Source organism: Pelobates fuscus, chromosome 9 (genome assembly GCF_036172605.1).
Source record: "Pelobates fuscus isolate aPelFus1 chromosome 9, aPelFus1.pri, whole genome shotgun sequence".
In the NCBI taxonomy this organism is placed as follows: domain Eukaryota; kingdom Metazoa; phylum Chordata; class Amphibia; order Anura; family Pelobatidae; genus Pelobates; species Pelobates fuscus.
The window spans coordinates 161059015-161073610 of NC_086325.1; the positions used below are offsets into that span (position 1 = coordinate 161059015).

At 47.7% G+C, this 14596-nt stretch overlaps 2 protein-coding genes across 5 annotated transcripts in view; one reads left to right on the top strand and one right to left on the bottom strand.

Moving 5' to 3' along the window:
* RALGPS1 (Ral GEF with PH domain and SH3 binding motif 1) overlaps positions 1–14596 on the top strand; it is a 328055-nt gene that overhangs the window by 33896 nt on the left and 279563 nt on the right. The window lies entirely within an intron of this gene.
* LOC134572585 (uncharacterized) lies at positions 7433–14368 on the bottom strand. Its single transcript, XM_063431636.1, has 2 exons — positions 14307–14368; positions 7433–8693 (listed from the first exon to the last, which is right to left on the bottom strand). The coding sequence occupies exon 2, from the start codon at positions 8683–8685 to the stop codon at positions 7957–7959; it is 729 nt and encodes a 242-aa protein (XP_063287706.1). The 5' UTR covers positions 8686–8693; positions 14307–14368; the 3' UTR covers positions 7433–7956.

Genomic DNA, 14596 nt, shown 5'->3' on the forward strand with positions numbered 1-14596 from the left:
ATTAAAGCATGGAGCATCCCATGGACCTTTTGAAGGGTTAAGTGATGAGTTTAGCTGTAGGAATTCATGGGATGATGTTGGAGGGGCTTGGATGAGCTGCAGACAGACCCACTAAACAGTAAACTCGTAAATTCTTTGCTTTCATTTGATATTATTTTTACAGTGTGTTTAAACCCCAAACATTTTGTGTTGATACTGTTTGGGTGATGCTCTCTGTTGCTATTGTTATTCCTTTGGTTTTTTTTTTATTGTCCTGATTGGTGAAATTTTTACATAGTCTGGATTGCAGTTCATGGTATGCTGAATATTTCAGCTATGTTGGATCAGTTCATCAAGCATTGAGCATTAACAATGTCGGGATTGGAATGCTAAGAATAAGGCTTGCTTGTGAGCAATACATTCAGAGCCGGCGCAACTATAAGTTGGCACAGGCGGATGCTTAGTGAGCACCTGCAGAGGGGCTGTGGGGGGAAAGAGACACACACAGAGGGGCTGTGGGGGGGAGAGACACACACAGAGGGGCTGTGGGGGGGAGAGACACACACAGAGGGGCTGTGGGGGGGAGAGACACACAGAGGGGCTGTGGGGGGGAGAGACACACAGAGGGGCTGTGGGGGGGAGAGACACACACAGAGGGGCTGTGGGGGGGAGAGACACACACAGAGGGGCTGTGGGGGGGAGAGACACACACAGAGGGGCTGTGGGGGGGAGAGACACACACAGAGGGGCTGTGGGGGGGAGAGACACACACAGAGGGGCTGTGGGGGGGAGAGACACACAGAGGGGCTGTGGGGGGGAGAGACACACACAGAGGGGCTGTGGGGGGGAGAGACACACACAGAGGGGCTGTGGGGGGGGGAGAGTCACACACAGAGGGGCTGTGGGGGGGGGAGAGACTCACACACAGAGGGGCTGTGGGGGGGGGAGAGACTCACACACAGAGGGGCTGTGGGGGGGGGGAGAGACTCACACACAGAGGGGCTGTGGGGGGGGGAGAGACTCACACACAGAGGGGCTGTGGGGGGGGGAGAGACTCACACACAGAGGGGCTGTGGGGGGGGGAGAGACTCACACACAGAGGGGCTGTGGGGGGGGGAGAGACTCACACACAGAGGGGCTGTGGGGGGGGGAGAGACTCACACACAGAGGGGCTGTGGGGGGGGGAGAGACTCACACACAGAGGGGCTGTGGGGGGGGGAGAGACTCACACACAGAGGGGCTGTGGGGGGGGGAGAGACTCACACACAGAGGGGCTGTGGGGGGGGGAGAGACTCACACACAGAGGGGCTGTGGGGGGGGGAGAGACTCACACACAGAGGGGCTGTGGGGGGGGGAGAGACTCACACACAGAGGGGCTGTGGGGGGGGGAGAGACTCACACACAGAGGGGCTGTGGGGGGGGGAGAGACTCACACACAGAGGGGCTGTGGGGGGGGGAGAGACTCACACACAGAGGGGCTGTGGGGGGGGGAGAGACTCACACACAGAGGGGCTGTGGGGGGGGGAGAGACTCACACACAGAGGGGCTGTGGGGGGGGGAGAGACTCACACACAGAGGGGCTGTGGGGGGGGGAGAGACTCACACACAGAGGGGCTGTGGGGGGGGGAGAGACTCACACACAGAGGGGCTGTGGGGGGGGAGAGACTCACACACAGAGGGGCTGTGGGGGGGGGAGAGACTCACACACAGAGGGGCTGTGGGGGGGGGAGAGACTCACACACAGAGGGGCTGTGGGGGGGGGAGAGACTCACACACAGAGGGGCTGTGGGGGGGGGAGAGACTCACACACAGAGGGGCTGTGGGGGGGGGAGAGACTCACACACAGAGGGGCTGTGGGGGGGGGAGAGACTCACACACAGAGGGGCTGTGGGGGGGGGAGAGACTCACACACAGAGGGGCTGTGGGGGGGGGGAGAGACTCACACACAGAGGGGCTGTGGGGGGGGGAGAGACTCACACACAGAGGGGCTGTGGGGGGGGGAGAGACTCACACACAGAGGGGCTGTGGGGGGGGGAGAGACTCACACACAGAGGGGCTGTGGGGGGGGGAGAGACTCACACACAGAGGGGCTGTGGGGGGGGGAGAGACTCACACACAGAGGGGCTGTGGGGGGGGGAGAGACTCACACACAGAGGGGCTGTGGGGGGGGGAGAGACTCACACACAGAGGGGCTGTGGGGGGGGGAGAGACTCACACACAGAGGGGCTGTGGGGGGGGGAGAGACTCACACACAGAGGGGCTGTGGGGGGGGGAGAGACTCACACACAGAGGGGCTGTGGGGGGGGGAGAGACTCACACACAGAGGGGCTGTGGGGGGGGAGAGACTCACACACAGAGGGGCTGTGGGGGGGGGAGAGACTCACACACAGAGGGGCTGTGGGGGGGGGAGAGACTCACACACAGAGGGGCTGTGGGGGGGGAGAGACTCACACACAGAGGGGCTGTGGGGGGGGAGAGACTCACACACAGAGGGGCTGTGGGGGGGGAGAGACTCACACACAGAGGGGCTGTGGGGGGGGGAGAGACTCACACACAGAGGGGCTGTGGGGGGGGGGAGAGACTCACACACAGAGGGGCTGTGGGGGGGGGAGAGACTCACACACAGAGGGGCTGTGGGGGGGGGGAGAGACTCACACACAGAGGGGCTGTGGGGGGGGGGAGAGACTCACACACAGAGGGGCTGTGGGGGGGGGGAGAGACTCACACACAGAGGGGCTGTGGGGGGGGGGAGAGACTCACACACAGAGGGGCTGTGGGGGGGGGGAGAGACTCACACACAGAGGGGCTGTGGGGGGGGAGAGACTCACACACAGAGGGGCTGTGGGGGGGGGAGAGACTCACACACAGAGGGGCTGTGGGGGGGGGGAGAGACTCACACACAGAGGGGCTGTGGGGGGGGGGAGAGACTCACACACAGAGGGGCTGTGGGGGGGGGAGAGACTCACACACAGAGGGGCTGTGGGGGGGGGAGAGACTCACACACAGAGGGGCTGTGGGGGGGGGAGAGACTCACACACAGAGGGGCTGTGGGGGGGGGAGAGACTCACACACAGAGGGGCTGTGGGGGGGGGAGAGACTCACACACAGAGGGGCTGTGGGGGGGGGAGAGACTCACACACAGAGGGGCTGTGGGGGGGGAGAGACTCACACACAGAGGGGCTGTGGGGGGGGAGAGACTCACACACAGAGGGGCTGTGGGGGGGGGGAGACTCACACACAGAGGGGCTGTGGGGGGGGAGAGACTCACACACAGAGGGGCTGTGGGGGGGTGGAGAGACTCACACACAGAGGGGCTGTGGGGGGGGGGAGAGACTCACACACAGAGGGGCTGTGGGGGGGGGGAGAGACTCACACACAGAGGGGCTGTGGGGGGGGGAGAGACACACACAGAGGGGCTGTGGGGGGGGGAGAGACTCACACACAGAGGGGCTGTGGGGGGGGGAGAGACTCACACACAGAGGGGCTGTGGGGGGGGGAGAGACTCACACACAGAGGGGCTGTGGGGGGGGGAGAGACTCACACACAGAGGGGCTGTGGGGGGGGGAGAGACTCACACACAGAGGGGCTGTGGGGGGGGGGAGAGACTCACACACAGAGGGGCTGTGGGGGGGGGGAGAGACTCACACACAGAGGGGCTGTGGGGGGGGGGAGAGACTCACACACAGAGGGGCTGTGGGGGGGGGAGAGACTCACACACAGAGGGGCTGTGGGGGGGGGAGAGACTCACACACAGAGGGGCTGTGGGGGGGGGGAGAGACTCACACACAGAGGGGCTGTGGGGGGGGGGAGAGACTCACACACAGAGGGGCTGTGGGGGGGGGAGAGACTCACACACAGAGGGGCTGTGGGGGGGGGGAGAGACTCACACACAGAGGGGCTGTGGGGGGGGGGGGAGAGACACACACAGAGGGGCTGTGGGGGGGGGGAGAGACACACACAGAGGGGCTGTGGGGGGGGGAGAGACACACACAGAGGGGCTGTGGGGGGGGAGAGACACACACAGAGGGGCTGTGGGGGGGGAGAGACACACACAGAGGGGCTGTGGGGGGGGAGAGACACACACAGAGGGGCTGTGGGGGGGAGAGACTCACACACAGAGGGGCTGTGGGGGGGGAGAGACTCACACACAGAGGGGCTGTGGGGGGAGAGACTCACACACAGAGGGGCTGTGGGGGGAGAGACTCACACACAGAGGGGCTTTGGGGGGGAGACACACACACAGAGGGGCTGTGGGGGGGGGAGAGACTCACACACAGAGGGGCTGTGGGGGGGGGGAGAGACTCACACACAGAGGGGCTGTGGGGGGGGGAGAGACTCACACACAGAGGGGCTGTGGGGGGGAGACTCACACACAGAGGGGCTGTGGGGGGGAGACTCACACACAGAGGGGCTGTGGGGGGGAGAGACTCACACACAGAGGGGCTGTGGGGGGGAGAGACTCACACACAGAGGGGCTGTGGGGGGGGGAGAGACTCACACACAGAGGGGCTGTGGGGGGGGGAGAGACTCACACACAGAGGGGCTGTGGGGGGGGAGAGACTCACACACAGAGGGGCTGTGGGGGGGGAGAGACTCACACACAGAGGGGCTGTGGGGGGGAGAGACTCACACACAGAGGGGCTGTGGGGGGGAGAGACTCACACACAGAGGGGCTGTGGGGGGAGAGACTCACACACAGAGGGGCTGTGGGGGGGGAGAGACTCACACACAGAGGGGCTGTGGGGGGGAGACACACACACAGAGGGGCTGTGGGGGGGGAGAGACACTAGAGAGGTGTAAGACAATCAAAAGGGGAGTTAAGAGGAACACAGGTGAAGATGCAGAATATCCAAATTATGAATATGTTTATATAATTGGTTACGTATTACTCTGATTCTTTGAATTTTTAAGCGACCGACATTATTCGTTCTTGGCCATGCAGGTAAAATACCTTTTATTAAACTATGATAAACTGAAGAGCAGTCACATCTAATTAAATTCTGCAGCGTTTGGTACTCCGAATAAGATTCGGGTATTCCCACGCAGCAGAAATGCCTCATCAAAACATTTAAACAGAATGACGCATCTGGCTGCAATGCACTTCACGGCCTTTACCATCCAGGTGGCGCTGTTTGATGTTCTTTCTCAGAAGACCGTCTGAGCTGCAATACTTAATGTAGCTTATTCAATAAACAGGTTGATCGTGAAAGATTTGGACAAAATGAAATCCCGGAAGGCAATCAGAGACTAGAGTAGACTTTGGTATATTTTTCCAAATTGCCCATTTATTGTCTACATTTTTCAGTTTGGGTTTTTATTTGCGGCATTTTGGAATTTATTTAAAAAGCCTACAAATTGAGGGATAAAAGTAAACTTGGCTCTAATGTGGCCTAACATTAGATCTGGTGTATATACAGGAGGCTAGTTAGTACATAGCTTGCTGACCAGACACCAGATTAAGGCTGACAAAAGGAATTAAGGTTTTATTGAGCTTAAATTGTGTTAATCTGCTCTGGTAGGGATTTAATCTCTTTGCATCTAGCCTGATTTTCATTCAATTTTTGTAGCGTTTATTTTAATCCCCCTATTGACAATCACCATTAATTCTCATCGGGATTCTACTACTGTATATACAGTCACAACCTGACAGATTATTCTCAGAGCCAAAATGAAAACGCTTCTATCCCTTCCTTTAAAGCTGCAGTGTTTATTTTGTCTCATTGCTTCCTTGAACGTACCACCATTTTATTTCTTTCAAATGAAAGAAACTCCTCTTATTTTGGGTCATTCTGGTAATAATACTTTGTAACAACATTGCAGGCACCACAGTCATTCAAAAGCTTTCACACAAACATACAAAAAAAACAACAAACTTCTTGATTGGAACTTTTTTTGAGATCTTTGTTAATTTGATTATTTTTAATGAGAAAGATATTAATTTGCAAATAAAATATACATTTATATATAATGATTATATTTGTTATAATTTAATTATACTAGGCAGTATATATTGGAGACTCCAGGATTACACAGATACGAGTTACTCTCTAGATATTTTCATGATTATTCACTGAAATGTAAATGATTAAAATTTAATTTCAAGCCACAACCTGTCCGAATTGGATACATTCTCATTTTGGCCTAAAACTCATGTTGATATCCTGACACTGATGTACCCTGTTTGTGCAAAAAATTGAGATTATTTTGGCTGCCATGATGTATAGGAAGTGTATTGGCATAGTTTGGAAAATTGAGTTATTTGTTTCCGTGATGTAGATCAGTTGCGTTGATGTTGGGTTGGTTTAGGTTGATGCCGTTGATTGGTTTAGCTCTGTGTAATACTGTTCGAGACAGACAACATCTGATGTTGTTACTGGGGGCCTGTGCCCTAAAATGTAAATTTCAATGATGTCACCAGTTTAAATGAACACTGTAGGGTCTGGAACACAAACATGTATTCCTCACTGTGTAGTGTTAAAACCACCATCTGGCACTGCCTTCCCTTCCTAAATATAGTAAAATCTTACTTTCAAGTCTGCAGCTGCTGGCTTTGCCCCTGATTTGCCTGCTTGGCTGACATCATCAGAAGTGTTGTTTTGAGCCAATCACAATGCTAGCAATTGGCAGAGACTGTCAAGGAGGCAGATCAGGGGCAGAGCCAAACACAGCCCTGGCCAATCAGCATCTCATCTTAGAGATGCATTAAATCAATGCATCTCTATGAGGAATGTTCGGTGTCTCCATGAAGAGGGTGGAGAGAATGAATGTCAGTCACACTGTGCAGCACTGTCCCAGGAAGCACCTCTAGTAGCCATCTGAGGAGTGACCAGTGGAGGTGTCCCTGTAATGTAAACACTGCATTTTCTCTGAAAATACAGTGTTTACATCAAAAAGCCTGAAGGGAATGATTATACTCACCAGAACAAATTCAATAAGCTGTAGTTGTTCTGGTGACTATGGTGTCCCTTTAACCCCTTAAGGACACATGACATGTGTGACATGTCATGATTCCCTTTTATTCCAGAAGCTTGGTCCTTAAGGGGTTAAGGATTTTAGGACAAAATAAATGAGTTTAAAACAAAACAAAGACAATTCCTAATTGATGTTTAAGTCACCACGTGTTTCCATTTAATTCATAAGCCAATCATACTTAATTTGCATTTATAGAGTTTCTATAAATATACATACCGTACATCATTTTGAAATGATCCCTCCAGTAAAAGAATATAAATGCAGGGACTTGCTTACTAAAACGTAAATGGTGCAGAATTGGCAAGAGAATTGAAACGTTTGCGTCAAAAAATAAAATAAAACAGGAGACATTTTGTGTAATTTGGATATTTTAGCCTGATATATCTCGTTTCCATTTTAGTCCTTTCCCAAATGCTCTATAGATCTATCGAGCTATTTACATATATAAACATGCACTCTTCACAAATCTATATCATTAAACCCATTCAAAAGCAGTCTACCAGGAATTCGGAATGTCTGCTCATAGAACCGCCATAGAGTAGACTTTGTTTTCCCACTAGGCTGTTGTGGTGAGTTTCTTTAACTGGAAGTGTTAGTTTTCAGGAGTACCTTCCTTACATTGGAATAGTTTATCTCAACATTTCCAAGGCACAAGTGGTCCGTTTATGCGTTCTAATACCTCCGACCGATTTCTTCAAGAAAGCATCGTACCCATCTTGGCCATTATTTATTTTCTATAAAGCATTTACTACTTTCACTGGGAGGCTATTCCAGGTATCTACTACTTTCTATTTCAACAATGAAATCTGGCAATCACGAGTTATTAGTCTCTTTAATCTTTGTCAGCCGAGCTTGGCTCTGGTGTCTGGGAGTTGTAATCCAGGCTAGTGCTGTTTTTAATGTACCTGTTCTGCTTCAGGTTGTGAATACAGTGTATCAGTCTGTGTCTTGACCTTGTAAACCCCCTGTTTGTTTCTGTAAGTGCCACGCCAGCCCACAATACCATTACATATTTTGGAGTTGGAGTTCCAGATCATTGGCCAGCTGTTCCAGTCTTTGAAACCCTTGTGTGACGTTTTGGATTTCAACTTGAAGAGACACCACAGCCACTTTTCTGGAGCTTTTCTGGTCCGTTGTTAGTGTAATTGTATAAAGATCCCTTAATCGGTAGGTCACCTGCTTCGTGAAGACGAAACTTGCGTATTTTTGGATCCGCACAACTTGTAGAAAATCTCCCATCGCTGCACCGTTAATGTCTTCTGTGGGTGATAAATCTTTGGAAAGATACTGCATAATCTCAATTTCATTTTCTAGCTCGTGGCAAGTTGACAAACCTTTTCCTACGGCATCCGTACCTGCTAATATTTTGTTGCTATTTTGATCATTTTTTAAAGCTTTCTGTTGGTTTTTTCTTGTAAGGTCATTGTCTACCTGTCGACTGGCTTTCAAATTACCTTTCTGAAGATGGTGTTGACTGGTTTTGGATGGTGGAGATGGTTTGACTGGCCCACTCTTGCCCACAATCAGTCTCCATTTATGTTCAGTTTTACTCAGCCATGTGTCCTTGACAGCCAGATCATACCCATCTGTATCATAATAATCCACTTGTTCTTCTACTTTGTCCAAGCAGATGGCCCCCAACTTCAACAAGTCCTCTTCACTCGAGTCCTTTGCCCAGTAAGTCTGCTGGATCTTGAGTGTGTGGACCTTCGAGTCTTTCAGATTTTTTGCCATATTTTGTCCTGGAAAGAAGGTGAAACATGAAATCAAACTTGTGGCTCATTTATAGACGCCATTCACTTATTTAATTTCAGTGATTATCACACCAATTCTTGAGTGCCACCAAAGTCTATAACTCACTCAGTGGGCCCTAGAAATCATTTAAAAACCCATGCATGTTTCAAAAAATAAATAAATAAAAGTGTGCATTGCTCGCAAAATTTTACAGAAATTCTGTTGAATGGGATCCTCCAAACATTGAATTGTAGTGAATTCAATTATTTTGTATTCATTTTTTTTTTATTCTACTGTTCGTTATAGTTACTGCTTCTATTTTAGCATATTTAAAATTTAAAATATGCTAAAATAAATTTGGATGTTCCACCGTTGTCTGCATTGATTGGTCTGTTTGTGACATTTAGAATCTTACTCAATATTTTCTGTTCTAAGAATTCTAAAAACCTGAAAACACAGCAGCAACATTGCTCAAGGTTCAATGATACATTTTATTAAACCAAGCCACGACAAGTGGACAAGGCAACGTTTTGGTACGGTAATACCGAATAAAAAAAATCTCATTAATAAAGCTCATCACTGAACCTTGCGTGTGTTCCAGCTTCATTTGAATATATGCTCATATCTCCACAACAAGCGAATCCCTTTTCTCCATTTACTGTGACTGTTAATTGTCCTGAAAAATCAAACAAAAAGGAAAGGGGACATTAAAAAAAAAAAAAAAAAAAAAAAAAAAAACAGAAGGGGAAAAGGAAAATAGCCAGTGGACTCAGGGTAGGTTGCGTTCGAAAAACACAGTGAACTACAGGTTAAACCAGACAATGGACTACAGAAGGTCCTAAAAAACACCTAAAATATATAGCGGAAAATATGAAAGCATTACAGAAAATAGAATAAGAACAGAAACGTCAAGAGGGGTACGGTAAGGGTGAGATCGAGAGGGAGCAGAAAGATCGATGAAAGCATGAGATGCAGAGAAAGATCATTTAAAGGTAAGTATTTATCATCTCCGTAACATATCAGTAGAATCATTTGGAAAATGATAAGATTGCTGTGGGGATTCTATTCTCGATTTGGGGAGACTTTTCCTTCTGAAATTCTTTCATTTTTTTTTTTTTTGTATTTTTGCAAAGTGATTGCATGAATTGTATTGCAGTCACATCATTTCTCCTGATCAGTCAGTGATTACATGTGCAGTAGTAGCATTTTTCTTGATTGCCTTTGTAAGTTTAGTCAGGGGGGGGGATCGGAATCTCATTTGCAACATCAGCAACTTGTATGGAATTTTTAATCCTTCCATTTCTCTAAGATCAGTCAAACAATGAAATAAAAATGCATTCATAAAGTCACATCATTGGCTGCTAACACAAATATGGAAACTGGAACGTTTGTACACTAATGCGACACTGTAGGCACCATAACCACTTCATCTGATTGACTTGGTTATGGTGTCTGGAGTCTGCGCACGCTGGTTCCTGCATCACTATGAATGGTTTACTAAGCGTTTAGCAGAGATGTTCGGTCCACACCATCCTGGCCGCTAGGGATTAAATGGAGGAGGTGGAGCTATTCTCCACTTCACACCGTACCAGATGAACTCTCTCAGCCGGGGCCGGCATGTCCATTGGCAGCAGTGGGGCCACGGCTCCAGGCAGCACTTTTACAGGGGTGGCATTTTGCCCTCCCTGTACACTGTAAAGTGTGTGTGTGTGTGTGTGTGTGTGTGTGTATATATATATATATATATATATATCGATCGATTACCGCTACAAATATATGCAGTTCTGGCCCCCTTGTTCTGTGGAGAGGGGGCCCAGAAGTCTGATGTTTCCCTCTTGCAGCTTCCTGTCATCTCATCTTGTAAAACCGCGAGAGCGTTGGCGCAGCAACCCGCAGCAACGCTCACTCTGCTAGAGAGAGTAGATGACAGGAAGCTACAAGAGGGAAACATCAGACTTCTGGGTCCCCTCTCCACAGGACACAGTAAAATGTCCCCCCTCCCTGACCACAGGTGAGAGGCAGGAAGGGGGGAATACACTTAATCATACATTAAAAAAAAAAAAAAAAATCACCCCTCACAAGACACTGCATCCACTACACACGCTACATGCACTATACACTATACAGACAATGCACTATACAGACAATGCATCCACTACACACACTACATGTACTACACACAGATACTGCATCCATTACATACACTACATGCATCCACTATACTTTACACAATACACAAACACAGACACTGCACAGACTACACTGCTTCAACTACACACACAGACCATGCACTCACTACACAGACACTGCACCCACTACACAACATTTACTGCAAAGAAACTGCATGCTCTACACTACATCCACACATACACTGCATCCGCTACACACACACACACACTGTATCCACTATACACATGCATCTCATCCTTCAACCCAGGAAGTACTATATCTTGGACCAGCCCTGCTCTCAGCCTATCACTGGCCCAAACCCTGGTATAAACTGGTATGGCGCAAGATAGAAGCATTGTATTGTGGGCAATTCTGTTTATTGGGGGTGTGGAGGGGTTATTTTATATTGATAACCTTTCCAGATTAGTGGGGATATTATCTATGCACTAAACATGAAGTCTTAAACCGTCTGCTGTAGGATGCAGTGTCATTATAAAGCAGGCTAATTCCCATCACTCTCGGCTCCCCCTCCTGACCTCTTCAGCTAATCCAGGTATAGGCAACCTCCAGCACTCCAGATGTTGGGAACTACATCCCCCATAATGCTCTGACACCCAGAATGCTGGCAAAGTATCATGGGAGGGGTAGTCCAAAACATCTGGAGTGCCTGACTGTATGTTAATGGCACTGCTTTCTAAGGGGCGCAGCTCTTTCTCTGTGACTTTCTCACAGACGACAGTCGGCATTTCAAATGTTACATTTTGGTGACCGTATGATTCCAAGATCGGTCACAGAATCTGTTCAATAAGTCCAATTAGCTGAAGCTGACCAATAAGAATTTAAATTAATGCATAAAACCTCTAACTGAATAAGGAGACAATTTAATTGGATAATAAATCTGTCTTCTGATCCTAATGACATACACTGTGAATGACCATTGATTTAAAGCAGTGTGTGTGCGTCCTCTGGTGTGGGTTCGTGTTACTGCTCCATTTCCAGTCCTAATGAACTTCTCACATTGGTTTGTGGTGTGAAGTCCTGAGGCATTGTTCCAGTAACGCTTGGCTTCCCCACTCTGGACTGAAATGCACACATTGCTTTTAATAAATTGCACAGATAATATATTGTAATAATATGCAAGAACAGCATATTGCAATGAAAGATATAGTGTTTTGCTGCTGCATTTGAATTCAAATTCAAAGTGGGCGCAGCCCAGTCAAAGATGTGATTGGCCTATCCGCATGCTCCAATTGCTTTCTATAGTATTTTATTATCCTTCTAAATCTCTCCACGGCGCAGCGGTAAAGGCAGAGAAGTGTCTATATTTTGTAGTTTGTTTATAAGCTGTTTTTGTTTTTCTTTTTTTTAATAATTGGCTGTACTATAGAAACCTAATAAAATGCACAGTGTTATTGGAGGAACACAGGTGTTTATGGAAGATCAGAAAGGACGTTGTGACATGATGTGCGCGTGCACAGTAACCAGCTAGAAGTATTCTTGGATGGAGGGTATGGGACACAGCAGACAGGGCTAAAGGGGGGCATTGGATATAACCTATAACCTGTGTATACCTTTGTTCACCCAAAACTCAGTTTTTTTTTTTAAAATTCATATTAAAGGAACACTATAGCGTTGGGAATTAGGAGAATTTTCAAGACGCTGGACATCCTCACGCAAAGCTTGATGGCGTCTAGCGTTGCTTCGTGGAGTTGTACTCCGTGAAAGGCCAGGAAGCTCCACTAGTGACTGTCTGGGAGACCAGTCTTAACCCTGCAGTATAAACAATGCACGTTCTCTGAAACTACAATATTTGACATTGCAGGGTAAAAGGGACAGGGACACTGCAACCAGACAACCCCATTGGGATGAGGTGCCTATAGTGCCCCTTTAAACAGGGGTAGGGAACCTTCGGCCCTCCAGATATTTTGGACTACATCCTCCATAATGCTCTTACAGCCATAATGCTGGCAAAGCGTCCAGGGAGATTTAGTCCAAAACATCTGGAGGGCCGAAGGTTCCCCACCCCTGCTTTAAAGGAGCAGTCCATAAGGTGGAGGCATTAATCGCTCAAACACATGCAGTCATAGTATATGTAAATATTCCTGGAATTAAACCTTTTATATTGAACGCAGGTGCTCAGTATTTTTTGGCATATACACACCAAGAGAACTTCTTTGTTTAAGATTAACTACCGTTATGTATTGCTAATCCAACATTATGTGAAAAGGGCAGCGTGGGGAATCAGGACTGGGAATAGGAGGGAAAGAATGGGTCCATATTAGGGTCTGCGCTCACTCGTAAGGACTATGACTGAAATTGAGGGCAGAGAGATTGTCTTCCAGGGTATGGGGTCAACCCCTAAAAGTTGGTAAGATCACCTGGACTTCCTTACACCATAACTATTTAATGTGAATGAAGTTGTTATGGTGTCTGGAGTTTTTTTCAGAAGTCATATAGTGTATATATTTGCAGACATTTTAGCATGATACACAGATGATATATTTTTAAATAGCGCACAATTTTAAATTTGTAATTGTAATTTGTTTTGATTTTTTAAAGACATGTTAAGATTGTGTTTTCCAACTGGCTACTAAATTAAACTACTAAGCCAATCTAGCTAGAATGTGTGTGTGTGTGTGTGTGTGTGTGTGTATATGTATGTATGTATGTGTGTGTGTGTATATATATATATATATATATATATATATATATATATATTACACGTTACATACTTCTCTAGTAATGCTCCAAGTTAATGTGATGTTAAAGGAAGTCTGTCATCAATTTATAATTATTTAAAAAATATTATAGTCCAAATTTGCTTTATTTTATAACTAAAATCCTTCTATTCAATGCATTTCCTTCATTACACTTGCTCCGTGCTGGCCACCATCTTTGCGTTCTCTGGTTAGAAGCACAACTTATCTGGCCAATAAACGTGCAGTTTACCAGGCCCCAGTGTACGATCACTTATACCAAACTCAGGCAGCCAGCACTGACCTGCAGACTTTTACATTTTGTGTGATAGTTCTGACCAAGTAAAGCTAAATAAGGTGCCTGCTCAACGCAAGAGTAGGCTGTGAGAATAACTCAGATTATTACAAGTCATTTTTAAAATCTTCAGTAATGTGTAAAAAAACAAGGCAATTTTTTTTTTCACAACTAGCGATGGTAATTAAAGTAAGTTTACCTTGGAATATTTTTTTATCATTGAAGTGTTCCTTAACCTTGCTTATCTTCCAATAAGTCTGAGACCCACTGCTCTCGCTTAATAACAATTAAATTGATTTGTTTGGTGGTTACATATGACAGAGAAGTGCAGCTGGCCCAAAAAGCTGTGAGAAGCATCCTCCCGGATCTCCAGGGACCCTTGCATATTTTATAGACTGCTTTTAGTTACCCAAATCCCCAAACACCACCGAAGCCCTCTGTATGATGTTAGTATTTCTTACCTGCTCAGGTGTGTCGTGTTCGTTTTGGAAGGGTTTGTTTCGGTCCCTGTAGCTGCTGACTGCCAGGACTTTGTTGTCCAATGCTGTGGTTGTCATGGAGCATTGTAAACGCTGTAACACTTTGCATTTTCCCAGCCCCTGGTAAGCCTTAAAATGCTTAGATGTCCTCATTTAACTCCTTGGTCTCTGGAGGGCCTTCAATGTGTTCTGTATACGTATGCTTTGCAGGTTTAACCCGTTCAGCAGTACAGGTGTGCCCAGTGCTTTGTCACACCTCTGACACTCATAGA

What these genes read in the sequence shown, in the direction of transcription:
- LOC134572585 (XM_063431636.1), bottom strand. Translation starts at nt 8,685, where the DNA reads ATGGCAAAAAATCTGAAAGACTCGAAGGTCCACACACTCAAGATCCAG.